Source organism: Notothenia rossii, assembly GCF_949606895.1.
Source record: "Notothenia rossii genome assembly, chromosome: 1".
NCBI classification, from domain to species: domain Eukaryota; kingdom Metazoa; phylum Chordata; class Actinopteri; order Perciformes; family Nototheniidae; genus Notothenia; species Notothenia rossii.
Window position 1 is genome coordinate 33312164 of NC_136912.1, and position 27312 is coordinate 33339475.

The 27312-nt window shown below is 42.2% G+C and overlaps 1 protein-coding gene across 1 annotated transcript; it reads left to right on the plus strand.

The window, feature by feature from the left end:
- Positions 1–971: 971 nt before the first annotated feature.
- LOC307016920 (neuronal acetylcholine receptor subunit beta-2-like) lies at positions 972–25739 on the plus strand. Its single transcript, XM_079646303.1, has 8 exons — positions 972–1655; positions 8291–8436; positions 13433–13477; positions 13564–13673; positions 15243–15769; positions 20663–21156; positions 24201–24343; positions 24764–25739. The coding sequence occupies exons 1-8, from the start codon at positions 1610–1612 to the stop codon at positions 24777–24779; spliced, it is 1527 nt and encodes a 508-aa protein (XP_079502429.1). The 5' UTR covers positions 972–1609; the 3' UTR covers positions 24780–25739.
- The last annotated feature ends 1573 nt before the right edge of the window (positions 25740–27312 follow it).

Consider the following 27312-nt stretch of genomic DNA (forward strand, 5'->3'; position numbering starts at 1 on the left):
TTTAGCTGGGCATGCTGTTATTGGGGATCAATACAGATTTTTTAGGATCCCAATTAGATTAACTTGCTGGGGTCTATAAAAAAGTTCCCTTACAGTTTTATGTGATAATGTAAATCCAATTAAATTAATATATATATAAATAGATAATGCTTATACAGTATATACAATGTAAATATGAGAAACAGAATGGGGTGTGTGGGCCCTCAGAGGTCTTGGCACTCATGATTCAGTCATTATTTTCACAATATATATTTTTATAAATAAAAGGTTATTTCTTGCTTTAAAAAATAAATAAAAATAAGCTAAGTCAAATGATTGCATTCATGAGGGGGTAGCAGTATTTTTTCTCTATTCTGCATGGGTCCTTGGCTGAAGAAAAAATATATAGCGTCTGTCAATCATATACAATAACGAAAATGTATATACATAGATGGTGTACTTTAAGTAGGTTTCAACACATTACTTTGAAGATGTAAAATATTTTACTGTATTTTACTTTTCTAAAATCCTGCAATATCATATTTTATTAGATGTTGTATTTTTGTTTAATGTATTATTCCATTACTCCCCCCTAGAGCCCTCCCCTCTCACATTATGACAACTTCTGGTGACAGCTGGCACGGCATGGCTTTCTGTTTATACTATAACGAATATTCCTGGAGTAAATGTGTCCCTATTAGCACAGAATGTCGTAGCCTTATGCTCCTTTAGCTCGCATGAATATGCAAGTACTGACAGATGCTATCATAGGCGAACACATGTCCGGTTACGGTCACTGTACTGTGGTCTCGTGCGCGTTTCCCTCCTTTTCTGGTCGAAGTTTGTGTTCGCTTAGTGCCATGATAAGTCGACTACCACAGCACCACTGGCTCAGCTAACCGACTGGCAGCTCTGTCTACATCAGTTGAAGCCGTGACGGAGCTCAATGAGGAACACACACACACACACACACACACACACACACACACACACACACACACACACACACACACACACACACACGCGCGCTCACACCCTCCTCCTCCTCCTCCTCCTCCTGGCTTCACCTCGGGGCCACACGGAGTTTCGTGGGAAACACATGTACAATGAGTATCCTTCCCGTTCACGCTGCTCTTTCTGCCACTGTGCCGAATTTATTTTAAACTTGTCTGCTTTTTAACAGAGACGAAGGAATAGCGCAGGTGAGCGTGGCTGCCTACAAGCAGAGAAGAAGAAGTTAAATACGGATTTTATTTGTATGGACGACAAGAGCGGCACTCAGTCGGACAGCTGTATTCGGATCGGTTAAATTTCCCCGTGGCTTCGCACAATGGACAGCACAGCTTCTATAGTAGTCATCTATAAAATAAAAGACCAACATGTTGTCTCTGGCAGATAAACATTGTCTTCAAATAACCTCTTTATCATATTAGAGAAGTTTCTTTTTTATGGTTTGGCGCTGCTGAGTATTCCGGTAAAAGGAGATCACTCCGCGTGGAAAGAAGTGAGTTGTAAAAAGGCTTACGATATCGGGACGGAGTATTAACACTGTATATTTCAGCTGTTCACTGTCGATGCAGTTTTTTTGGAAGACAATATAAGAAAGTAGCAAGGTCTTCCAGGAAAGGAGATGACTTCCAGCGCTGTCCTCCTGCTCTTCATCCTCTCTCTCACAAGTAAGTTCCCCTGTCAAAGTATGGCTGTGTGGTGACGTATTAAAACGAGTGTTTTAATTTTTTTTCTTATTTATTATATTTTCACCACAAAAACGCGTTGTGATTTTCCAAATTAGTATTATTGATATAGTCAGCTATTGTACAAATGCGTTTAACAAATGTAAATGTTCTGTCCATCATTAAACAATATCCATGGTGCTGATGCACAGACAATTTTGCAATTATGCAAAAAGATGAAGACACACTTCAGTACCCCCCCCCCCTCTCGCTCGCTCGCGCGCGCGCACACGCACGCACACACACACGCACGCACACACGCACACACACACACACACACACACACACACACACACACAGGAAGTTGACTTTATTAGGTTTCAGTGAGCTGATAACTTACCCAATAATACGAATTTGTTGTAGATAACGATGCACAGTTCACATTAAAGGTGTCACTAATTTGAAATGGGCTCTTAATGAAATGAGAATATATCCAGAAGGCTTGTTTGCTATGAAAGGTTCATTACTGTGAATCCAACTGTGAGAAGTCTTTGAGAGGACAGACTGATCAAACTGCTGTTTTTTATTTTGTGATGATGCAATGCATTACACACAATACATAATTCAACCTCTTCTCCACATACCAGAAATATCATACACATTATTTTACTGAAATTCTATTTAATATACTTGATTTTTTAACCAGCCACATTTGAAATACAATTGAGTGGAACAGGATATCAACATCACTACCAAATACCCCATCAGGTGTAGTTTATTTGTAGAATAACAGCTCCTCCAGCTGCCCACATCCCCCTTTTCCAGAGAGAACATCAAGGACATGACCTGAGTTTCATTAATAATAGCTAGGCTTCGCTATGTGTGTCTTTAAATAGCATAAGAGCAAAAACAGTTCCTGATGTGATTGGTAGGCTACCAGTTGCTGATACAAATGTTGCGACATATTTGTATTCTGTGACATCTCGTTTACATTGTGGGTATAGAGCCTGGTGATAAGTGTGAGCCCTCATGACTTAAAGAGGCCCTATTGTGCTTTTTGGGATTTACCCTTTCCTCTCCTACACACTCCCCCTGCCTGAAACACCTTGATAATAGTCCTTTTTTACATTTGCGTTATATAGTGACATCACTATGTAACACTCAAGCTTCTATTGGCTTCATACATTGTATGTGATAGGCTAATGGGCGGGAAATCTCTCAGCGGTTGACCAATCACAACAGAGCCTGCCAGCTAACCAATCAGATAAACAATATGAATTAAAAATAAAGCACTTTTTGAACATCCAAGCATGTTAACATATCACAGTAGAAATACAATTATGAAACCTGGAAATTACATAAGATGTCACTTGTTGTTCAATTAGCATAATAGCGCTACTTTAAGACACTCAGCGGACCCCTGTGAATCTCTTTTGGTATGTCTCTGATGACAAAGTTGAGTTTCTATATTCAAACTCTTAACTTTTCCTCACAGACAGGGTCCTAAAAAACTGTTTGTGGTTCATACTTTGAAGATACTTGTAAGTAAAAGCAGATGGGCCCTTGAATAATTTACAGGAGGCTATTTTATACCTACCGCCAAGAGAGCACAGTCTTTTATGCAGAACACTTGGCTGTCTTCACCAGTGTCCTAAAAGGAGAGCTTCTTTTTTTTCAACCTGACCTTCTTTCAGGGTTTTTTCCATGAAATTGCATTAGCTGGTGGGTTTCTCTTTCGCTTTAGCTCAATAGGAAAATAATTAATGAGACAAAAAAAAAAAATCTGAGCCATCGACATTCATATCTGCGCAACAGACAACTAATGGACTCTGACAAAGATCCGATATGACAGGAAACACAGCCAAGCATTATTCTGTTACATCCATCAAGGCAAAGATACACTAGAATCAAGCTTTGAATTATTGAAATGATGTAATACACAAAGAAGGCGCATAGCACTTCACTGTATCTTTCACCATGTTGTTGTGAGTGTTTGTATTTCCCCGAAGGACTGGTGATTTGACCAGCTCTTGTTATATGCAATAATGTTCGGCACTATTCCTCAGCATCTGTGCTTTTACTGAATCTGTCGTAAAACAAACCAGTTATAAAAAAATATACAACTTCATCAATTGTATACATCATAGTCTGTTTTGGAAGTTATAAAGAGCCCTTTTGGCCCTAGAGGGAGCTTTGTGAAAAATTGCAAATTTCTTCAAGATGTCACTTGAGCCATTTGCTGGGTCTGAAGACTGCTTGTTTAAAATCCGGGGGTTTGGAGAAAAGTGAGCTTAAAAGACGTTTGTAGCCTCCTCATTTCTACTGAAAAATGGCAGCTTGATGCTACATTAGCTGCTACTACCATAACACGCCTAAATATTTGACAGAACATGCTATTATCAGTTGTCATTCCCATTATGTACCAAGGTCAATTGGGCATAAGCATCTGATGGTGAAGCATCCCCATTTGGGCTTATCTTCTTGCAAATGTATTGCAGCAACATCCTTGGCTTCTCTTTGCTGCATTACTTCAATCATATACATGAATAAATACGATCGAATGTTTGTATTAGACATAACACTGTAATGTGCATCCTGGTCCATAACATCCTCTGCACTCATACTTTGGGGTACCATTTTTGCTTTTGTATACATTGCAATACAAGCAATGCTTTCTTGGTCAACATAGAACGCATAGAGACATTCTTTAGCATCCGAACTGATGGGAAATGTACATCAAAGTGTGCTGAATTTCCCTTTATTATTACCTTACCCCTTGTGTTCTTTCCCAATAGGTTACACATTTTTGCAGTATATACTACATCATAACTGAATAATTTGCAAGGTATAATCTTAAACTTTCCCAAACATGGTTATACGTTAAATACAAGCATTGTAGCTAACTTAAAGTCACTTCAAATGGAATATAAATATGATTAAGGCCTCTTACTACTATGTTAACCTTCAGTTTAACTTACATCTTCCTCTTGTGTTAAAGACTCAGGTTCTTAGACGTGAATTCAACAATAATTTATCAACCAATTAATTATTAAGTCGAAATAAACTTTAGACTGAAGTTCCATTAAGTTCCAGATTCCCTTGCCTCTCTTGCTTTCAAAATAGCTGAAGCTTTTGCCGTTGAATGTGACATGAAAACTTGGTACAGCAGGGTGCTGTTCTGGAAAAAGAACATCGAAGCTCACTCAGCCTTCGCTGCATGTGATATTACCACAGCAGAAACTTCATGTGGCACAGAGGGGCTGAAGCATTCCAAATATTTAACGCGCTTTCCGCTGTTGTCAGTTTGATTGACAATGTAGACACAATGGCTGAGGGAAACCAGGAGAGCATTTTGCTTCTGACTTATTCATACGATCACTTTTTACATAACCAATAATTTAGGGCTGAGGAAACACAAAGCTTCAGGGGTCCTCTCACAGGGGGAGGATGCATGACTGGGTTTTTTTGTTTGTTCTTTTGCTCTAAAACCCTGCAGTGAAGCGTGAGACCGCAAGAAGCACCAACACATACACACTGGCATTATCAAGAGAACACGGGATTCCACCTTAATGCCCCTTTGGAAACATTTACTTCATTTACAGCCAACTTGTTTATTGTTCATCATTGTGACTCTGAACTGAAAACAAACTGTGATGTCACGCTTGGAACAGCAACGCTAACACGCACACATAATTGTTGCATTTGAAGTCATTGCCAGGGACATAAAAAGACAACAACATCTTTATTAACATGTATTTTTTGTATTTTTAAATGTATGATATGTATTTACCTTTTAAAATAAATACATTTAAATTGAAAATCCATCCATCCATCCATCTTCTCCCGCTTATCCGTGGTCGGGTCGCGGAGGTAGCAGTTCCAGCAGAGAGCCCCAAACTTTCTTTTCCCTGGCCACATCAACCAGCTCTGACTGGGGGATCCCAAGGCGCTCCCAGACCAGCGAAGAGATATAATCCCTCCACCTGGTCCTTGGTCTAACCCCTAGTCTCTTCCCAGCTGGACGTGCCTGGAACACCTCCCTAGGGAGGCGCCCAGGTGGCATCCTAACTAGGTGCCCGAACCACCTCAACTGGCTCCTTTCGACGCGAAGGAGGAGCGGTTCAACTCCGAGTTCCTCCCGGATGACTGAACTTCTCACCTTATCCCTAAGGGAGACACCAGCCACCCTGCGGAGAAAACCCATCTTGGCCGCTTGTATCCGCGATCTCGTTCTTTCGGTCATGACCCATCCTTCATGACCATAGGTGAGGGTAGGAACGAAAACGGCCCGGTAGACAGAGAGCTTTGCCTTCTGGCTCAGCTCCCTTTTCGTCACAACGGTGCGGTAAAGCGACTGCAGTACCGCTCCCGCTGCTCCGATTCTCCGACCCATCTCACGCTCCATTGTTCCCTCACTCGAGAACAAGATCCCCGAGATACTTGAACTTCACTTGGGGTAAGGACTCATTCCCTACTTGGAGTGGACAGTCCATCGGTTTCCTGCTGAGAACCATGGCCTCAGATTTGGAGGTGCTGATCCTCATCCCAGCCGCTTCACACTCGGTTGCGAACCAATCCAGTGAGTGCTGAAGGTCCTAGACCGATGAAGCCATCAGAACCACATCATCTGCAAAAAGCAGTGGTGCAATCCTTAGTCCACCGAACTGCAGACCCCCTCCCCCACGACTACGCCTCGAAATCCGATCCATGTATATTACAAACAGGATTGGTGACAAAACGCAGCCCTGGCGGAGGCCAACCCTCACCGGAAATGGGTCCGACTTACTGCCGAGGACCCGGACACAGCTCTCGCTTTGGGAGTACAGAGATTGGATGGCCCTGAGTAGAGACCCCCTCACCCCATACTCCCGCAGCACCTCCCACAGTAACTCCCTGGGAACTCGGTCATACGCCTTCTCCAAGTCTACAAAACACATGTAGACCGGATAAGCGTACTCCCAGCCCCCCTCCAGGATCCTTGCGAGAGTAAAAAGCTGATCCGTCGTTCCACGACCAGGACGGAATCCACATTGTTCCTCCTCAATCTGAGGTTCGACAATCGGCCTGAACCTCCTTTCGAGTACCTTAATGTAAACTTTCCCGGGGAGGCTGAGTAGTGTGATGCCTCTGTAATTGGCACTAGGCATGGGCGGTATCATTTTTTTCATACCGTCATACCTTGCTGACATCATACCGTGGTATACGGTATATGACGGTATCAGTCCCAATTTAAGGGGTAATTTCTGCCAAATATTTTTTTTTTACTCACTATATCAACAGCCCCACCAAAAATATTTTCCACCAGCCGCCACTGACGGTATGACTTGGGTCGACTTGAGTGAGGTGGCGTTCGGCGGAAAATAGATGTTTCGAATGGTATATTATATGTTCGGTGTAAAATGCAGCCCGAGCCGGTAGACGCTCGCAAAGTGAAGCGACGTGCACGCAAGTGCAAAACAAGGGCTGCATATATGACACATTGTGCAAATGGCACATTTTGAGATCGGATACAGGACGCGTTTGTAGATGTACGACGTTGTTTCCATAGTGAGCTAAGTTAACAATATATCATCATACATAAACATTTTCCGGGAGTAAATACTTGACTTATTGAATAAAGTTTGCTACATTCACTAACTAGTTTGGCAATATTATTCCGTGCATGTGTTAAAAACCTTATTTCCATTTGATTCATTGGATTACTCGCGTGAATGTTTAGCACGTAAATGCTTTCGTTTTTAAAACCGTCCGACCTCGACTACAAAACCATCAACCAGTTGCATAGGATTAAAAAATGTCAACACTCACTCACCCCATTTTAAACATTCCCAAAGAAGTGCCTCTGTCTCTCGTTGTGCTGGATGAAGTCACTGGCGACGAGTAAACCCAAAATAGTCCCAAACAGGCGCAGAGGCGTTTTTCTTTTTTACTAGTTGTCCGAGTTCGGGGCCGGCAAATGCTGCCGCCATCTTGCTCAGCTCAGCTCTGTGCTGAGCTCTGAGAGCGGGAAAGACGGACTGCCCTCCCCTGCCCTCTGCTGGCGCATGCTGTGCATTACAACCAATGTCGTCCCCGTCAAAACTCCGTGTCAGTGTAATAGAATGAAACGCATCTGTGATTTGGCGCACAGTCTGTGACGTCACGGTATTGAAAATCATACCGACGGTATTTCGAAATACCCTGGTATACCGTAATACCGTCATACCGCCCAAGCCTAATTGGCACACACCCTCTGATCCCCCTTTTTAAAAAGGGGAACCACCACCCCGGTCTGCCACTCCTTCGGTACTGTTTCCGACTTCAACGCAACGTTGATGAGACGTGTCAACCATGACAGTCCCTCAACACCCAGAGCCTTCAGCATTTCTGGGCGGATCTCATCCACCCCCGGGGCTTTGCCACTGAGGAGTTGTTTGGCGACCTCGGTGACCTCCCCCCGGGAGATTGGTGTCGATCCCCCGTCATACTCAAACTCTGCCTCTAACATAGAGGGCGGAGTTGTCGGGTTCAGGAGTTCCTCAAAGTGAAAATTGAAAATAAATTGAAAAATTTAAAATACAACTTAACATTTTTATTTTTGGGATTCAAAGCCCTTTCAAAATTGAATGTTTTCCAACCCTCTGCATTGTGGCTTGTAGGCAGCAGGGCGGAGAATGCAGAGGAGCGGCTGGTGAACTACCTGTTGAGTCCAGAGCGCTACAACAAACTGATCAGACCGGCCATCAATAAGACGCAGCAGGTCACCATCTCCATACAGGTGTCTCTGGCGCAGCTCATCAGTATCGTAAGTATATTTGATTTTATTCAGATATTGACAAAAGCCCTGAGTCTCTCACAAAAATGCTCCTTATTTCTACCTGTTTGACAGAGGTGGACAGAGTATTCAGATCTGAACTTATGTTAAAGAAGCAACACTACAGTGTGGAACAACTATTTTACAAGTAGAGATCTCGCACTAAAAATCTAATTTCAGTAAAGTAAGATAGTATAGGTTTCAAATTGTATTTATTGTATCAAAATGACTCACACAATCTCTTATTTCAGAATAATATATGTTATTACTTAATTGAGTAGTGACGCATTGTTGTGTTCATTACTTTAAAGGTGCAGCTATTAAAAGAGGTTTACTGCCATGTACTGTGTGAATTGTACTTTAATAATAATACATGATTATTTGTTGATCATATATTTTTGTAATAAGTTACTGCAGAAAAATGTAGTGGAAGTACAATATTGACCTCTGAGATGTAGTGGGGTAGAAGTTGAACGTAGAAGAAAAATTGAGAATATGTAGTAGAGTTCAAGTGTCTCACAATTGTACTTAAGTAGAGCACTTAAATGTACTTAAATTCTAACAAACTGCTATTTGATAACCGACATCCTAAATGTGATGTTTATGATATAAAGCTTACAGCTGTTCTTGTGCACACAGCTCATAACAAACTTGTAACATGAAGTAATATTTTACACTTGGTTTCAACATTAAGTCTTTTAGGATAATATTAGGGGTACTTTTGCCATCAGTCATACTGTGCATGCTACATCGTAAAGCCCCTGCAGGCCCATTAGGCCCCCACACAGGTGATTTCACTTAAGTGCCCTGATTAGTGCGCTGTGGATGGGTAGCAGCTGTGTTTGATTGACATCTCCATTGGGGCGCGACACCCTTATCACGTTTTTTACGAGGTTAATTAACTTCATTAACTTCATTGTACAAGTTTTAAAAAAATGTGTATGGCACTCTACTTGAATCTACAAAAGGCTCTTCTTATAGTAGACATTTTTACAGTTTATAGTAAAAAGCAAAGGCGTTAATCATAAGACTGACAGTGGCTCAGCTCTATTCAAGTGCCCCAGTCAGAGAGACAGTGAGAAGAACGCATCAAAGCAGCTAAATGGAATTGAGCCATCATTAATTTGATTATTTACACCTGTGTTGTTTACACTGTGACCTTTCGTTTACATCACGACCCCATTTATACGGGAACGCAAACGCAAACAAACCGAATTCGATATCAAAAAAGTATTCCGTTCACACGCATTCGGCTCAATTAACGTGTCCGTTCACACGAGACCGCTCGACCCGCTGGAAACTCTGTAGTACATATGCCGGGTCTGTAAGTGGCGCTGTACTTCCGCCACAAAATACACCAAAAGCAGTGAAGAAGACCCTCGAGTGTGGTTGCCATGGTTGCCCTTCTGTTTATGTTTTATGTCTGTTTTATCACAATTGTACTTAAGTAGAGCACTTAAATGTACTTAAATTCTAACAAACTGCTATTTGATAACCAACATCCTAAATGTGATGTTTATGATATAAATCTTACAGCTGTTCTTGTGCATCACAGCTCATAACAAACTTGTAACATGAAGTAATATTTTACACTTGGTGTCACCATCTACTGACAGTATCTACTGACCATGCTACAGCAGTTAGCAGCAGAGGTGGGGAGAGGTGGGGCTATGGCTTCATCGTTATCAGGAAATGATCGTATAGACGTACACACTGAGCCGCTTGGCCCCCCAGAGCGTTCCATTTGCAGATCTATCCACCTTGGGACCAGTTTCCGCGGTTCCGTTACGGCCTCGTGTGAACGAACGGGCTATACGCGAGAGAAAAGTAGCAGATACAACCCGTGTCGTTCTTGTGTAAACAGCACATCAATCACAATGGGGAATTCACAATCACAATGGTTAGGGTTAGGGTTAGGGTTGGGGGGAAGGGTTAGGGTTAGGGTTAACCCAAAATAAATGTCAGTACTACATTTTAGACAATCTTGGAACTAATCAGCTGTTGGTCTGACAATGCTTTATACTTTGGGGATAACAGGTTATATTTTAGCAGTCTGGTGAAGCTAGCTGACCTCCAGATGCCCCACATTCTCTCCCTGCTCCAGGCATTGTTTACAGTTCAATTAACAATTTGAGTCATGAGACTGGAGTTGTTGCTGGGCAGACAATGTCTATGACCGGATTCTTCTATTTTTCAATGCAGAAAAACAGTTTAGAAAAAGTGTAATTAAAAGCTAAATAGACCTCAGTTGATAGTGTTCAAGATTGTACTTTGGCAAATGAGTTCAGCCTTTTTTGCTCTCCACGATCATACGTGACCACAAAGCCCGTTGTCAACAGATTCTGCATTCAGATGTAGATATCTGTTTTTTTAGATTAAAATGTACAATTTGTTATATTCTCATTTGACCACACATATTTTTTCACTGGGTGTGCAATTTGAAACTCTTGCAGAATAAGATACATTTCAGTTCTGTATTGAATCTACCTTTGTGACATTTGTGTATGCTATTTGTCCCCAAGATTCAAGATTCAAAGGCTTTATTGTCATATGCTCAGTAGCTAGAGTGTAGAAATGGCTAGAAAAGCTCCTCCAACATTGCAACATAGTTATATAGGACATAAAACCATAAAACAAATCAAAAATAAAAATAGTGCCAAAACAAACAGTAGAATGATTAGAATAAAATAGTGCAGATTATGTAGCAAGACCAGTGTTGGGCAAGTCACTTTTAAAAAGTAACTAGTAATAGTTATAGTTACTGCTCTCAAAAAAGTAACTAGTTACTTTATTAGTAGGGCCGGGACTCGATTAAAAAAATTAATCTAATTAATTAAAGGCTTTGTAATTAATTAATCGCAATTAATCGCATTTTTAATCACATATAAATATTTGACCTGAGAACAGTGAGAAGCAATTTTTTTCACATGGATTTTAGCATACCATTGAATAATGACATAAGCTTATGCAACAAAACATTGTTTATTTTTTTCAAGGTGGTACTTAACCAAGACCAACAGAAAAGTGCAATTTTTGCCATAAAGTGTAGCAATAGCATATTTAGGAATATAGTACATTTCAGAGACTCAGGTAGCCTATAGGTAGGTAGACCTTCTGTAAACTATAACACTTTGTTTTTTAAGTAAAACACAATACTTTCAAGTACATTCAGAACATTGGAAACCCTGACTATTAAAAAACATCTCTCTGTTGCTTCAGAGGCCATAACAGACTTTGTTGATTTACCAACAGTTGATTTAAAAAATCTAATACATTTCAGTCCAACTCTCTCAATAACCTTGGCCAAAACAATAAACAGTTCAACATAAAGTGCCAGTTGCACCAATAACATAATAAATAGTTCAACATAAAGTGTACTTTACCATTTAAAATAAAATAAAAAAGTGCCAGTGATTGACCTCAATCCCTCCTATTCTTCCAATATCCTGATGAAAAATAAAATCTCTCTGTTGCATAGGCCACTGTTTGATCAATGCGAAATGGGTGTGGGTCCTTGTACTCCGAGTCGGGCTAACGTCCAGGCTAGCTTCCACGCTAGCTGCTATAGGTTCTGCATTGAGGTGATACTTGAGGCTTGATGTGCTGCGGTGATATGCAAATTCCTTTTTGCATAATTTGCAAACAACCTTGCTCTTATCGACGCTTCCATCCGTCCGTTTTTTAAAACAAAATGTCCCATCCACGGGGCCAACCAAAGCGGTCTCATCAGCTTCTTCGTTCATGTTTGACTATTGTTCACTGTGGTTTGTTGTTGTCTGAAGTCATGAACGTTAGTTGGTGCTCCAGTATAATCGGTACCCCTGAAACTCATCCAGTGAGAAACGTTCCGCGGTACAAACATAAGTGCGATTAAAATGCGTTAATTTTTGTGTAATTAATTAATCTTAATTAACGCGTTAAAGTCCCGGCCCTATTTATTAGTTACTAAATTATAAAAGTAACTAGTAACAAGTTACTTTACTTTAAAAATAATAACAATAAAAATATAAGTTTTTGTGTTGTTTTTTGCCGACTAGTTCTCTGAAGGCAACAGACTCGACCGTTGCAATGGGCAGCATGTCCTCAACAACATACCTGGCAATCAATCTGTTTAGTTGACTCTGGGTGACATGTGGCGATTTAAAAAAATCGTTTTTTGTCTGTTTAGATGGTGTTGCTCCATCTGGGTCACTGCCGGTGGTTGAGACGGTGGGGTCTTTGGCGACTAGTTTTATAGCCCCATGTACATTACTTAGGTGCTTCAGGAGATTGGCATTGCTGTTTTTCGATGTGGACAATGCTTTCTGTCCTGCACAGTTTACATTTTACCGTAAGATTTTTTGCGTCCTTTATCCCCACAAATTGAAAATAGTGGTTATATTTCCAAGTTGCAAATGCGCTGCTGCTCTCGCTGATACTTGCATCTGCCATTGTGTGTGTGTGTGCTAGTGGTGAGCGTTGCCGTGTGTGTGTGTGTGTGTGTGTGTTAGCATTAGCAAGTGTTCTTGTGTGTATTTTCCCCATAAGGCAAGACCCGCCTAACTCTGTCTCTGATTGGCTTACCCTGAAATGTTACCCCGCGTTAACCAATCATCACTCCTCTCTGGTCACTTTCACTTTTCCATGCTGCTGTGAGAGGACATCGCTGTATTTGCCTTTAAGTTACATCTGCAGGGAGATTCGGTTGAGTTCCATCACAGGATTTAACGCAGTAACGCACCGATTTAAATCACAGTAACTATAACGGCGTTACTTAATGGGAATAGGTAAATAGTAACGCTGTTAGTTACCGCAAAAAGTAGTTGCGTTACAGTAACGCGTTAGTCCCAACACTGAGCAAGACCAATGTGAAAGTAAAGCAGATGAAGAAAAGGTTTATGTTTCTGCGTTGACTAAAAACACTGCCAGTAGACAGCACTATAATAATTCATCCATTTATTTTATAAAGTTTAAGTTTTATGTAAATGATATCATTGTTTTTTTCTAGAATGAAAGAGAACAGATCATGACGACCAACTTGTGGCTGTTTCAGGTACAATCATTTTTTATCTAGCGTGCCCAGTATGCCCATGTGGGTGATTCTGTCAGTGACATAATTTATTAACACTATCTCTGCAGGAGTGGAATGATTATAGGCTAAGATGGGACCCAGAGAAGTACGAAGGCATCAAAAAACTGAGAATACCATCCAAACACATCTGGCTTCCGGATATAGTGCTTTACAACAAGTAAGTATGTGCACGTCATCCAACGAAAGTGGAAACCAGTTTAGTTGTTCATCTAGTTCTATTATGTTGTTCTAAAACCGGTTGAATGGAAAAGTAAATATAACATTTTCAGCCTGTGTGCATTTGTGTGTGGCAGCCTCTTATTAATGGATTACAGTATGGTATTAGTGGATTTACAGTATATCATTAAGAGGTTTTCCAAAATTGCCATCGGCCGTTAAAAGCAGAAAATCTGCAGCCAAAATAAGCCTGTTTTTCTATAGGGATTTTGTAATTAAATGTTCAGCATTCTCTCTCTTCTAAGCCTAGTTTGTTTTTAATTTTTTTGCTGAGGTGAAGGGGATTAGGAATTGCTTCATCAACGTCTGCTTTTAGACAATCATGGGGGAGAGTGTGGGTTTGTTTGATTATTATAATTGCAATGAAGCGAAAATAGATTTTCCTGGTCTCCGGAAAAATATCGTCCCCATACAACAGATCAGCATTATCAATTACGCTTCTAGGGACATTTATTTTGCCCCAAATAGGTTTGTATTTGTGATTTTATTTATCACATTGATTCAAAGTCTGCGGAAGTTTGTGTTTTTAGGCTCGGTGGATTGAAGGGTCATACAAAGACTTTACCCCCGTTTGTGTACTGTTGTAACTTTAATAAGGGATCGTAACTTATTTTAAGCCATGCATTGATCACGTTCAGCCACAGACTCATCCCTCCTCGGCACAGCACCAAGCGCCTCGGACAATCCTTTGTGCCTGTAGCCATCAGGCTGCACAACAAGGGGTCAACAATGTGACACAATTACTGGACACAAATACACACTGTTTCCACACATTCATGTAAATATATCTAATATGTATATATGACCCAATATGTCTATAGTTTAATTTTAATTCATTTCTTAATTAATTTCTTATATTTGGTCATATGACCCAATATGTATATTAGCTCATTTTCATTCATTTCTTATTTCATAGTTTGTCATGTTTTTATTTTTATCTTTGATTTCATCTTTAATTGTATTAACCTGTGTGAATCTGTGCTGTCCTGTTTTTCATCCTTACCTTGTTGCTGTTGCAACTTCTGAATTTCCCCACGGTTATTAATAAAGCTCCATCTTACTCAGCCTAGCCAACTATTTTTGTACTTTTGTTTCATTTTCATTGTCATGAATGTGATTGAAACTGCTACCGTAATCCGGGAGAAAGAACATCACCCTTGAAGCGTTAAAGATAATGCCCATTAAGCACTTTTCCATTGAAAATAGATGCAGTAGTGGTATAACGTCTCTAATTAGACGCTTGCATTAAGACAATATTTCACCAGGATTTGCCTTCGTGGAGTTTTTTCTTCTTTTACATTGCGCTATTGATAGCATACCATCATCATCTAGCCTTAATAAGAAACCACATCCATATTTCTCATCCAGTATTGCAAATCCTGTAATTTTTTTGAAAGTCATTGTTACTTTATTGACAGTTAGCGGACTTGAAATAGTCCATATTTAAGTGTTGCATTTAAACTCTGATTTCACACACTCTCATCTTACATCTTCCCACAACCTCTTACAGTGTTGACGGTGTGTACGAAGTGTCCTTCTATTGCAACGCTGTGGTCTCCAACACAGGAGACATCTTCTGGCTTCCGCCCGCCATCTACAAGTCGGCCTGCGCCATCGAGGTGCAGAACTTCCCCTTCGACCAGCAGAACTGCACTCTCAAGTTCCGCTCGTGGACCTACGACCACACGGAGCTGGACCTGAGCCTAACAAGCGACTTCGCCAGCCGGGACGACTTCACGCCAAGCGGGGAGTGGGACATTGTCTCGCTCCCGGCGCGCAAAAACGAGGATCCCAATGACATCACTTACCTGGATATAACCTATGATTTTGTGATCAAGAGGAAGCCGCTGTTTTACACCATTAATCTGATCATCCCGTGTGTGCTGATCACGTCTCTGGCTATCCTGGTGTTCTACCTGCCGTCTGATTGTAGGGAGAAAAACACGCTGTGCATCTCAGTGCTGCTGGCCCTCACTGTGTTCTTGCTGCTGATATCAAAGATAGTGCCACCCACCTCTCTTGCAGTGCCACTCATAGGTAAGTTATATTTGCGTGTGTCTGTGTGCAACTATATATAGTTAAGGGTTTTAACTGTTAGTTAAAGATGCATTATTGGATATGTAAAGGGTGCCTATTATGCTTGTTGGGGGTTTCCCTTCCCTGTAGTGTGTTGCATAGGGTATTGTGCATGTTAATGGTCTGCAAAGGCTAAAATCCACATTTCCCAAAGTCTCTCTCCCACATACACATTACATTACATTGCATTTAGCTGACGCTTTTATCCAAAGTCCATTCGACCAAGGAGATACAAACTTGAAGAAAACAGAATCATATACAGTAAGTACATCAGGTTTCATAGAGCCAAAACATTTCAAGTGCTACTCAACTGGCTTTAGATAAGCCAGTTCTTTGTTAGTATATAAGTGCTTTGTTAGTAATTCTTTGTTAGTAATTCTATCGCTCGAAGTGGAGTCGAAAGAGATGAGTTTTCAGTCTGCGCCGGAAGATGTGTATGCTATCTGCTGTCCCGATGTCATTGAGGAGCTCATTCCACCATTTTGGAGCCAGGATAGCAAACCGACGTGTTTTTTTGCTGATGGGAACTTGGGTCCCCCTCGCAGTGCTGGTGCAGCGAGCCGTTTGGCCGATGCAGAGCGGAGTGCACGTGCTGGGGTGTACACTTTAACCATGTCCTGGATGTAGGAAGGGCCAGATCCATTTGCAGCATGGTACGCAAGTACCATTGTCTGGAAGTGGATTCTAGCAGTTACCGGAAGCCAGTGAAGGGAGCGGAGGAGCGGCGTGGTGTGGGAGAATTTAGGAAGGTTGAAGACCAGACGAGCCGCTGCATTCTGGATGAGCTGCAGAGGTCGGATGGCACACGCAGGTAGACCAGCCAGGAGGGAGTTGCAGTAGTCTAGGCGTGAGATGACGAGAGCCTGGGCCAAAATTTGCGTCGTTTTCCTGGGTCAGGAGGGGACGTATCCTCCTGATGTTGTAAAGAGTGCCAAGAGCGGGTTGTAGCAGCGATGTTTGCAGTGAAGGACAGTTTGCAGTGCATGACATTAAGGATTTTGGGAGATGGCCCTGTGGGCCATCTAAGCTAATTTACAGATGGCCCTGAGCCCAATAGAGATTGCCCTGAAAAATGCGCGCGGACGAAATGGCACGAAGGGTTTGGGGGGCCTCCCCCTAGAACATATAGATTTTGCGGGTCTTACTGTAGATGCTGCCTGGTGCATTCTCTAGACTGAATTATAAGATGAACCACCACAATATTATATTGTTCAATTTCATTCTTCATTTCACTTGTTTGTTTGTTCTTGTTTGTGTTTGCTCGCTTGCATGCCCTGCATAGCTATAAGAAATACTTAAGTTGTTGGTCAAGACACTTTCCATCTGATGAAGGCAAATGCCTTCCCAGATGTAAAAAAGTAGAAAACATTACATTCAGTTGTAACTGCCAAAACAAACATTATGTACATTATTATGGCCCCTGTTAAAAATATTTGAAATGTTATCTACTGTAAGTTGGTCGAACGAATGCCTCCTCATCCGGAAGCTGACCGAGCAGCAGTCGAGAAGAGCCGAGCGCATCCGCGAAGCACACAAAATGGCGACGTCAGAGTTGCCGTTAGCCGGCAAATCTAAATCTCTTCGGTCAAAATCATTTCCCTTTAGCGCAATACCGCTTCAGTTGCACCACTTATGTGACAGACAAGAAGAGTATGTGACAGACAAGAATAGTCAATTCTAATGTCTAACACTTAATGTGGAGAAAGAGATGTCCTGTATGGGTTGATTGCGCGTTGATCTGTTGGTAATGCCTCGGGGTTCCGGTGGGCATGTAAACAAATGCATAATGCTGCGCTATACTTTGCGGCCTCACCCAGTTGCATAGCGACACTTATTGTTTAGGTGTCTTTTAATAAGCAGGTAGTCATATCATTAGCTAGAACTAGCTGGATCTGATCGATATGGACATAAAATCGAGTGAAGTCTAATCTGACGGGAGAGAGAGATCAGCTGCTGCTGACGAGTCGACACGCAGCTCTGCATGATCACATGCAGCGGTGAGCGGACAAAACACACACTTCAGGTTAGAATATCACACGTAGCTATTTGAATTACCTCTCAAACTATCTAAAGTAGTTGTAGATATGTTTAGTTTTACTGTCGGGTCACTCATTACTGGATCCGCGAGCTGCATAATACTGGCATAATAGATTGCCCGATCGGGCAACCAGCAGGTGAGGCTTCATTGCCCGAGCTAAATACTAGATGGCCCCGGGCCATCGGGCAGCCCTTAATGTCGAGCCCTGGTTTGTTATCTAGGGTCACACCCATATTCCTTGTAGTCTGAGTCGGGGAAACAACAGAGGTGCCGATGTTGATTGTTAGGTCAAGAGTGGGACAATCTTTTCCCGGAAGGAAAAGCAGTTCAGTCTTGTCAAGGTTGAGCTTGAGGTGATGAGCAGACATCCACTGAGAGATGTCAGCCAGACAAGCAGAGATGCGTGCGACGACCTGGGTCTCTGAGCTGGGAAATACAGAATTATTGGGTGTTGTCAGCCTAGCAGTGGTATGAAAAACCATGCGGGCTAATGACAGATCCGAGCGAGTTTATGTACAAAGAGAAGAGGAGGAGACCAAGAACAGAGCCCTGAGGGACCCCTGTAGTTAATTGACAAGGGTCGGACTCCGACCCTCTCCAAGTTACCCTGTAGGTGCGGCCTTTGAGGTATGAGGTGAGGAGGGAAAGTGCAGAGCCTGAAACACCAAATTCTTGGAGAGTGCGAAGGAGGACCTGATGATTCACCGTGTCGAATGCAGCGGACAGGTCCAGAAGGATGATGAAAGAGGAGAGGGAGGCTGCTTTAGCCGTGTGCAGTTCCTCAGAGACAGCAAGGAGGGCAGTTTCTGTTGAGTGACCCGCCTTGAAACCAGACTGGTGCGGATCCAGAAGGTTGTTCTGATGGAGATAACAGGAGAGTTGTTTAAAGACTGTGCGTTCAAGTGTTTTAGACAGGAACGGGAGGATTGGTTGAGAGTGGGTTTCTTTAGTAGAGGGTGGGATGAAATGGGTGAGAACCGGTAGAATATCAGGAGCGATAGTCTGAAGGAGGTTTGAGGGGATAGGGTCCAGAGGACAGGTGGTAGGACGGGCAGAGGTAATGAGGGTAAGAACCTCACTTGGAGAGAGAGGGGAGAAGGAGGTTAGTTTGTGGGTAAAGGGAGGGTCTGGTGATCCAGTGGTGAGTAAAGGTGAGTCCGAAAAAGAAGGGTGAATATCATCAACCTTTTTTTCGGATGATTTAGTCAGAGAGCAGGAGGGACTGACGAGCCTGCCGAGATGTGAGAGGACAGAGAGAGTCCAGGAAGGAGAGTTTTTGCAGCAGAGTTTGGAGGCAGAAGTTAGAATGAGTCAGAGGAAGGGAGGGCTGAGAGCGCCGATGAGGCAAAGGCAGAGGGGGAGAGGGAACGAAAGTTACGGCGGACAGGTGCAGAATGAGAAGAGATTAGTTTGTTATGTTTGGAAAGGGGTAGAGAGAATGAAATGAAAAAGTGATCGGATGTGTGAAGTGGGTTTACAGAGAGGTTAGAAATAGTGCAGTTCCTTGAGAATATGAGATCAAGGAGATTGCCAGCTTTATGAGTTGGTGGGGATGGAGACAGTGAGAAAGCAAAGGTGGTTAAAAGAGATGTTAGTTCAGATATCTTCCCTGTCTGGAGGTTGAAGCCTCCGAGAAGTACAGCGGGAGGGCCAGTTTCAGGGATGTGTGAGAGGAGATTATCTAATTCCTCCAAGAAGTCCCCCAAGGCGCCTGGTGGACGGTAGAGAACAACAATGGTTAATTGTATAGGATGGGTTACTGTGACGGCATGGAATTCAAAGGTGGAAGGAGTGAAGTTAGGTAGCTTGAAGAGGGAAAAGCTCCATTTGGGAGAGAGCACACACACTCTGCCTGAAACACCTTGTTTGGACTTCATTGTTTGCTGCGGGGACATAGTGACATCACTATGTCACACTTGTACTTCTATTGGCTGGCACTCCAACATATTTTATGTTATATGCTAAGGGAAGGGACATATCCTACACATCTCGGAGCGGTTGACCAATCACAACAGGTTTCAGACAGAGGGTATATGTCCTCTTTAATAAATTGGAGAAAACTCAAACCAAACCTATATTATGACCAGATCACAGCTACATTTGTATACAGTTTGAAATGAACACATCACACACAAGCAACACTGTTAAACACTGCTAAGACCAGAACCAAACATTTTAAACATATCCTTCAGTCAAATGTGCCCCACTGATCCTAGGTAAGAAATATTGATTGGCTGATTTTGGTTGCCTCTGCATAGAGCTAGAAGGCCTAAAGATTGCCAAAGTACAAATGTCCAACTAATATATTTTTTAATGTATTATTGTAAAGAAAACACTTCTGCAAAGGTCCTTACAAACAATTGTTTGAGTTGAGTCTGAAAAAATTGCAAGTACGATGAGTTATGGGACTTTATTCATTATTATTACCCCTCATGTATATCTGATATATACATATATCCCAAAAATAAGGTTGGCTGCTCATTTCAACCAGCTATTTGCTGTTAAAGAAAGCTCACATTAGAAATCTTAAAGGGCATAGTCCCTCCTTTTCTGATAAGCTGTGAAACAGACAACGACAACTTAACAGCAATGGAATAAATACTGGTAGAAGCCTTTACAATTGCTCAGTAAATATTAACAGTGTTGATGTTACAATTGGAGCCTCAGAGCAGCAAATGGGTCATTGTGAAATTGTTCTGTTGTTGCAATGATATAATTAGTGGCCTCATACAGACAGACCTTTTTGACACTAAATGATATAAAATATAGGCCTTATTCATTTGTTCATGTTGGCATCTTGTCTTTCTCCCTCTAAGGTAAATACTTGATGTTCACCATGGTGCTGGTCACTTTCTCTATTGTGACCACCGTCTGTAACCTCAATGTGCATCACCGCTCCCCATCAACCCACCACATGCCAGAGTGGGTCAAACATTTCTTCTTAATCCGCCTCCCCGACATCCTCTTCATGAGGCGTCCAGGCTCTGCCAACAAATTTGATAAACTTCGCAAGAAGTACGCCACCAACCAGACTACCGTCGGGAAAACCAATTCCCAAAGCAGCACAGGCAAGAGGCAGTATTCCAACGTCAGACTTGGAGGGGTTCGAACAGATGCCGACTCTTTCTACGTGAATGAGGACTTGGCAAACAAGTTTTGCTGGAAGGTGGAGGACGTCCCAGATGGGGGTAGTGGGTTTTCAGACTTCCAGAAGCCCTTGGCTTCTCAGTGGGATGCAGATGTGGAGGAGGCAGTGGATGGAGTGAGATACATCGCCGAACACATGAGGACAGAAGACGACGATGACAGGGTGAGGAGATAAAGCTGTGGTTAAAAGAAACATATGAAGGATGATGAACAGGAAGAGATAGGACCAAAGGATGAAAGAAAAGGAAGACAGAATTCATTATTTGAAAGAAATAGGGAAGAAAAGACATATAGAGCAGATAATAGAGATGGGTGATGACAAAGATTCAACAGGGAGGAACATTGGTACAACAAATGAAGATGTTATCAGTGCCAGATAAGAAGACACGGAGCACACCATGTCTTAAATAATTTAGTGTTTGCTTTTTGCCCTTCTGTGACATTATTTCAACCTCTCAATTATTTATTTTTGTCTTCTGAAAACCTCAGAAAACCCTTAAACACAAACTGACTGTCCAACCCTAACCCCAGAAATGTAGCTCCAGGCTTCTAAACCAAACTCCCACATTTAATAAATATTACAAAAAAAATGTGCAGCTGTAAATGCTCATTGCAAATTCTTCATCAAGCTGCCTCCTTTCCTATTGTCTGCAGTCCGTTTAAAACTATTCCCCAATATGCATTAGGTTTCCTAGAGGCTTCCGTACTTGCATTATCCCGAATGTTACCAACTATTATTTGTTTTAATCAAGTTAACAGTCATTTGTTAAATACTTGTAATGTCGTCCTATCGATTTAGCGCATGTGTTGTTGTTGTAATTCCTTGCCATAAGCTGACATTGATGTATTTTATGTCCAGAGTTAAGCTGCATGTAGCGAAACACAACTTAGACCTTTGTCGTTTTAACTTTATATTAAGATAAAATATTTGATTCATGTGAGTTCTGGATTTTAAGTTTTTATTGGAACATAAAAACGAGGCGGAAGCATTGGCGTCAATCATCGCTCAAAATGTTCCCCCAGCAATGTGCTCAAAAGTTTAAATTATTTAAACTTTGACATCATTTTCTGCTGACCTTTGGATGCAAAACCATCATGTGACAGCTGTATGGAATGGTGCAAGCTAGCAGGGAACGTAACCATACAAATGAAACCAACTGGCTGTTTTCTCCGCGCCAGACCTCGTGAGCTAAGAAAAAACCACGTATCATGTGAATGCACCATAATCAAAAAAGAATGAAGAAATCCTGGCCGTAATAAATATCTACATACTGTCACGGCTTGGCTCTCAGCCATAACAAACGCAGCGATGAGACGACGACGTGAGTACGGAAAAAAGAGGAGTTTATTCACACTCCCCAAAACAACCGACCACCAAACAGGGTTAACAAGCTCTATGCAGGAGGATAGCTGTTCCGGGCTGCTCTTCCTCCTACGTTCCCCGGGCAGAGAGAGAGCCACTGCAGCCTACTTAGATCCTTTATGGAGGCGCTGATCAGATTGGGAGCACCTGGAGAGAGGCTGCACCTGGATACAATCAGGGAGAGAGAAGCACACACACCCACACACAAAGGCACACCCACACCAGCATAGGCAGTGAAGCAGGGGTCGTCACAATACTCTGCAACTTTAAAATGTATTAAACTTACTTGCATTTAAGATGGTTATTATTGCTAATTAGTGCCTAAAGGCGGCTTCAAAAGTGTTTTCAGGAGAATTTCAGGATGTCTATTTTAACTTATACCCCACAACTGATGGTTGCATGGAAATAGGCTATTTACTGTACAGATGCTAAGCTATCATTGGGCAGCCGAGGGAGGGAGGGGTCTAGCCAACAATCAATTCTAAAATATGGAATGTGAGCACACAAACCTTTAGAGACCCTTCACGGAACTCACCTTCTTCTGACTCAAATATGTTTCCCTGAAGATCTGTTCCTACTAGGGATGCTCCGATCGATCGGCCGCTGATCGATATCGGCCGATATTCACTCTCTGCCGATCGATCGGTGCTCTCTATAAATGCCGATCGGGAGAGCCGATCACATGACGTAAAATAAATGACATTTTTCTCTATGTGCGGTAAAACAAGCTCGCCAAAATGGCTAAACCAATCTCGCAGTATTTTAAGGTGTCCGAAAAATACAGTAAAATAGCAGTATGCAACGTGTGTGAAGCAGGAATCCTGCAGCTCCACCTGCTGTGACGAACTGGTGAGCGGAGCAACACACACACTAAGAGTTAGACTTAAAGCCGATTTTGGCCATCGATGGATGTCAGGCGGACGATGAGCGTCCTGTTGCCCTACTCAGATTGGTGTGTCCCGCACCGTCGTGTCTTTTCGGCCGTGCCGACACCTTTTTCTATCAAATAAATCACTCTGATTGGCTGTTCAGCTTAGTGAATCAGTGCATGAGAAGCTAAACGAAAGTGAGCGACATAAACAAACAATTAAGAAGGCAAATCTGAGATTTAATTTAACTCCAACTCTCGACACAGGTTCGGCAAAGCCCCATGAGCTTCTCGCTGTAGAGGGAAAATGGAACGCACACGCTATTTGTTTTTTTTTTATATCACTCAGTCTGTTCTTCTTCTCTCGGTTATCGTGCAGGCTGTCTTCCGGTTGTTGCCTCTTTTGAATGACGAATACACACTACCGCCGCCTGCTGGTAAGGAGAGTTATTGCCACTCAAGCATGCGCAGTTCGTACGTGCAACTTGGCCGTCGGCTGAAGTCTTTGCGGTGTGTTCCAGTGCGACACATGGCCAAAACGCAGGAGACGCAAGGCGACACAACAGTCGGGTCTGTCTGTGTCAGTTATTTGGTTTCAGCTTGGTGTGTCCCTACCTTAACACACTTAGCTATTTGATCCACCTCTGGAAAAAGCTAAACTAGTTATAAATATATTTATTCTTCACTGTCGGGTCACTCATTACTGGATCAGTGAGCTGCCTGCATGAGATTGATACTGACGAGAGAGAGAGAGAGAGAGAGAGAGAGAGAGAGAGAGAGAGAGAGAGAGAGAGAGAGAGAGAGAGAGAGAGAGAGAGAGAGAGAGAGAGAGAGAGAGAGAGAGAGAGAGAGAGAGAGAGAGAGAGAGAGAGAGAGAGAGAGAGAGAGAGAGAGAGAGAGAGAGAGAGAGAGAGAGAGACTACACGTACCACATAGTCTTAACAACCTCGATCGCATGTTGTTGATTTGGTTCCAGATCATACAAGACTGGAAGTACGTAGCCATGGTGATTGACCGTCTGTTCCTGTGGATCTTTATCCTGGTGTGTTTGACGGGAACGCTCGGGCTCTTCATGCAGCCGCTGTTCCAAGGCCACAAACCCAACGCTGATGACACAGAGTGAGTTACATACACATAACGTTTGCTTTGGCGATAACCAATAGCATGACACTTCACTTTGTATTCTAGCAGTTTTTCAGGTAGCACGCCATATTTGAGTTAATTTGCAAAACCTTACAGGGTCAAGTCATACTCCAAATGAATAATCAACACTAGTTTAATTGATATATCCTAGACCAGTGTTCTCGAAGTGTGGTCCGCGTGAGTATATTGGTAAAATGTCACATTTGAAATAAATAAATACATTTAAGTTTTCGCTGGAATATCTCCGCATTTAAATCAGAACCATAGTCAACCCTGTATAAGTTATTTTGGTCATTTTCACTACTTCAATATTGCACTTAATTTGAAACTTTAATCAGAAATACATTATATCTGCATATCTGCTTCTATAAATCCTTTGTTTTTGTCCTTTTATAGATATGGAGATTTCTAGGACGTTTGGAGATGAACTATAACAACTTTAACTGAGAAGCTGCACCAGGTCTAGCTCTGATCTGTTTTTTGCTGGTTGGATCCGACAGATTGCAGGCAGTTGGTTGTTTTTGAAACAGTGGACCTCAAACAAACCGAATGATACAGGGACACTTTTATTTTTTTTACTGCATGGCTTTCATTTCTAACCAACTATGCATCCATCCAAGCGCTGCCATCACCCCAGGCATGGCAATATTTTATTGACTCTCTTCTAAAACCTAAAAAAGTATTCTGACAAGATTATAATATTGTCATTTAGCCGAGATTGCTCCCCATGCCATTTTTGAAACTACCCACAAGACAAGTACGGTCTTTCCCAGCTGTAATTTTTCCCAATGTAAAGAAAAACTAAAAAGCCAATGTAAAATGCTGTTAATTTGTCTGTGTTTCATTTTGACTAGTGTGCTGCTGAGGGAACAGTTGGAGCTCTTCACAGACATACAGAGGGTCATTACACATTATAGCTCCTATACGACCATGAGGTCTGTTCTCCCTTGCAGCTCTGTCGATGTGAAAATCAGACAATAAAAGACTTAACACAAATTGTTCATGTTGGCACATTAAAGTGGATCCAAATGTCCTTTTTCTAAAATCAAGCTTTATTGCTGAAACTCCACCCAAATATCCACCTTTTCTCGTCATATTATCTCTCCCTCTGTTCTTCCCATGTTCTGCTTTAGAGCCTCATCTGCACCAGCCACCTGCAAGGACGGTCGTAATCATTGTCCTATTTTAAATAATGTGTATTCTCTTCTTGCTTTCTCTTTCCGTCTTTCACTTGCTTGGTTATACACACATTTTATTTTGTTTATGTGCCATATATAATCACATGTAGCTGTACAAGGCTACATACATTATCATGAAAAAAACGACACTGACTGTATTGAAATACATGTTAAATAAATGACTCTTTATTTTATGTGTTTGGCAAAGTTGTTTATTGTCACATGTTCCCCAGCTTCTTCCTCACATTTTGGATCGTACCAGTGGTTTTGCACAGCCAAGAACATCAATCAATCAAAGTAATCAATACAACACTTTATTAATCCCAGGGGGACATTGCATGTATTGACAGTTGCATTGCATTAGATTACATGACATAGTTATATTGACATAAGTTCAATTAAAAATGTGCAATAAAAGTCCTTGTAGCCAAAGAAACAAAACGTTTTGGGCACAGCGTCTGAGGAACTGGAATAAGCACAGAGACACTGACTCAGGTTCATGGTGAAGACTCAGGTTCATGGTGAAGACATGGTGAAGACTCGGGCTCATGATGAAGGCTTATGGTGAAGACATGATGAAGACTCATGGTGAAGACTCAGGCTCATGGTGAAGACATGGTGAAGACTCAGGCTCATGATGAAGACATGATGAAGACTCAGGCTCATGATGAAGACTCAGGCTCATGATGAAGACTCTGGCTCACAGTGAAGACATGGTGAAGACTCAGGCTCATGATGAAGACTCAGGCTTATGGTGAAGACATGATGAAGACTCAGGCTCATGATGAAGACTCAGGCTTATGGTGAAGACATGATGAAGACTCAGGCTTATGGTGAAGACATGATGAAGACTCATGGTGAAGACATGGTGAAGACTCAGGCTCATGGTGAAGACATGGTGAAGACATGATGAAGACTCAGACTCATGGTGAAGACTCAGGCTGAAGACTCAGGCTCATGATGAAGACTCAGGCTCATGGTGAAGACATGATGAAGACTCAGGCTCATGATGAAGACTTAGGCTGAAGACTCAGGCTCATGATTAAGACTCAGGCTCATGGTGAAGACATGATGAAGACTCATGGTGAAGACATGATGAAGACTCAGGCTCATGATGAAGACTCAGGCTCATGGTGAAGACATGATGAAGACTCAGGCTCATGATGAAGGCTCATGGTGAAGACTCAGGCTCATGATGAAGACTCAGGCTCACGATGAAGACTCAGGCTCACGGTGAAGACTCAGGCTCATGATGAAGACTCAGGCTCATGGTGAAGACATGATGAAGACTCAGGCTCATGGTGAAGACATGATGAAGTTCTCATTCGTAACACTCCGTTCGATGTCTCACTATGGGATGTGCCTCATCGCGGAGCAAACAGAAGCATAAATCTCATTACGCCAATCCTGATTGGCTGGTGATCTTGACGTCAGCGTCAGGGAATCTACCCCCTATAAGTAGCTTGCGCTACGCCGCATGCATCATTCAAACACCTCTTCTCGCTTCAGAGCACATCTCTATTGGTAGCCGGGCTAGCTCACACAGTCCACAGACGGAACCAAGCTATCCAAGCTAACTTCGGTCGACAGGCGCTCGCCGGCTACTTTTATATATACTTCTGCAAGAAGACTGTTAATACTAACACACCAGTTAGTGCTGCAATCTACCTCGCCGTTTATTTCTTCAGAATTAAATGTAAGGTTTTGATTTTTCAAGCTGGTAACACACCTGTTACTAGCTTGCCTTTCCTCACTACCGACACCAAG

Excerpts from the sequence above, each read along its gene's own strand:
- LOC307016920 (XM_079646303.1), top strand. The coding sequence starts at position 1,610 with ATGACTTCCAGCGCTGTCCTCCTGCTCTTCATCCTCTCTCTCACAA. Across the intron at positions 13,478-13,563 it reads CCAACTTGTGGCTGTTTCAG|GAGTGGAATGATTATAGGCT; the intron begins GTACAATCATTT and ends CTATCTCTGCAG. Across the intron at positions 15,770-20,662 it reads TCTTGCAGTGCCACTCATAG|GTAAATACTTGATGTTCACC; the intron begins GTAAGTTATATT and ends TCTCCCTCTAAG.